Raw genomic sequence first — 839 nt, 5'->3', positions numbered from 1 at the left:
ATAAAAAATAGATGAGATATTTTTAAGCTTTTTTCCCGATTTAAAACTAAACATAAAACCTAAATTTAGACATTATATAAGGTTATAAACTTATAGTTGAGTACATTGCCAAAGTTAGTCGTAGTCTAGTGGCGATAAGGTTGCAAAGGTATAGAGAATTAGAGGTTGCAGGTTCGAATCCAGCATCTTACAAAATAAAATTTTACTGAAAACAGGGGCAAATTAGTAATTTCCGCAAAATGTCTTCTTCTTCTTCCTTTAACCTAATCGCCGCTCTGCATTTTTTTTTTCCCAGATTTTTTTTTTCGAACATTGACGCTTCCAATATACTCTTCCACGCTTCCCACTCGGAATCTAAGCTTCCAACACGCTTCTAAAAGACTCAGTTTAGGAATCGCGATTCCAAGTCGATTCCCGGCGATTCCGCTCCCGTTTCCGATTCCGGAGCGAGAATCGACACCTCGCCAGCGATTCTGCGTCTGCCTCCGAGCCTCTTTGCCTCTTACACCTTCACCTTCCCCTCTATGCGTTGCCGTTTTGATTCTTTTGAAAAGAAGGAGAAAAACAGAGGTCATGCAAAAAAGAAACGAAGAAAGATTGGCAGGTAGCCAACTATCTCTGGATCTGATTGTTGAGATCCTCAAGAAACTCCCATCAAAGTCACTTGTAAGGTTTCGGTGCGTCTCGAAGGAATGGTCAACCATTATCAGCAGCCGTAGAGACTTTATCGAGGCGATCGTGGCTCGATCTTTATTAGCTCAGCAGCAGCAGCAGCAGCAGCCTCCCCTGTTCGTCTTCCACCATTGTGTGCCTGAACCTTTCTTCACACTCTCGTCTAC

At 42.4% G+C, this 839-nt stretch overlaps 1 protein-coding gene across 1 annotated transcript in view; it reads left to right on the top strand.

Annotated features, from left to right (window-relative positions):
• The window catches only part of LOC104758568 (F-box protein At1g52490-like), a 3,218-nt gene continuing 2,655 nt past the window's right edge, over nt 277-839 (top strand). Inside the window, exon 1 of the mRNA XM_010481455.2 lies at nt 277-801. Coding sequence (XP_010479757.1) covers nt 574-801 — 228 coding nt within the window. The 5' untranslated portion in view covers nt 277-573. The remainder of the gene's footprint in view (nt 802-839) is intronic.

Source organism: Camelina sativa, chromosome 17 (assembly GCF_000633955.1).
Source record: "Camelina sativa cultivar DH55 chromosome 17, Cs, whole genome shotgun sequence".
In the NCBI taxonomy this organism is placed as follows: domain Eukaryota; kingdom Viridiplantae; phylum Streptophyta; class Magnoliopsida; order Brassicales; family Brassicaceae; genus Camelina; species Camelina sativa.
This window is presented reverse-complemented; position numbering and strand designations above follow the sequence as displayed.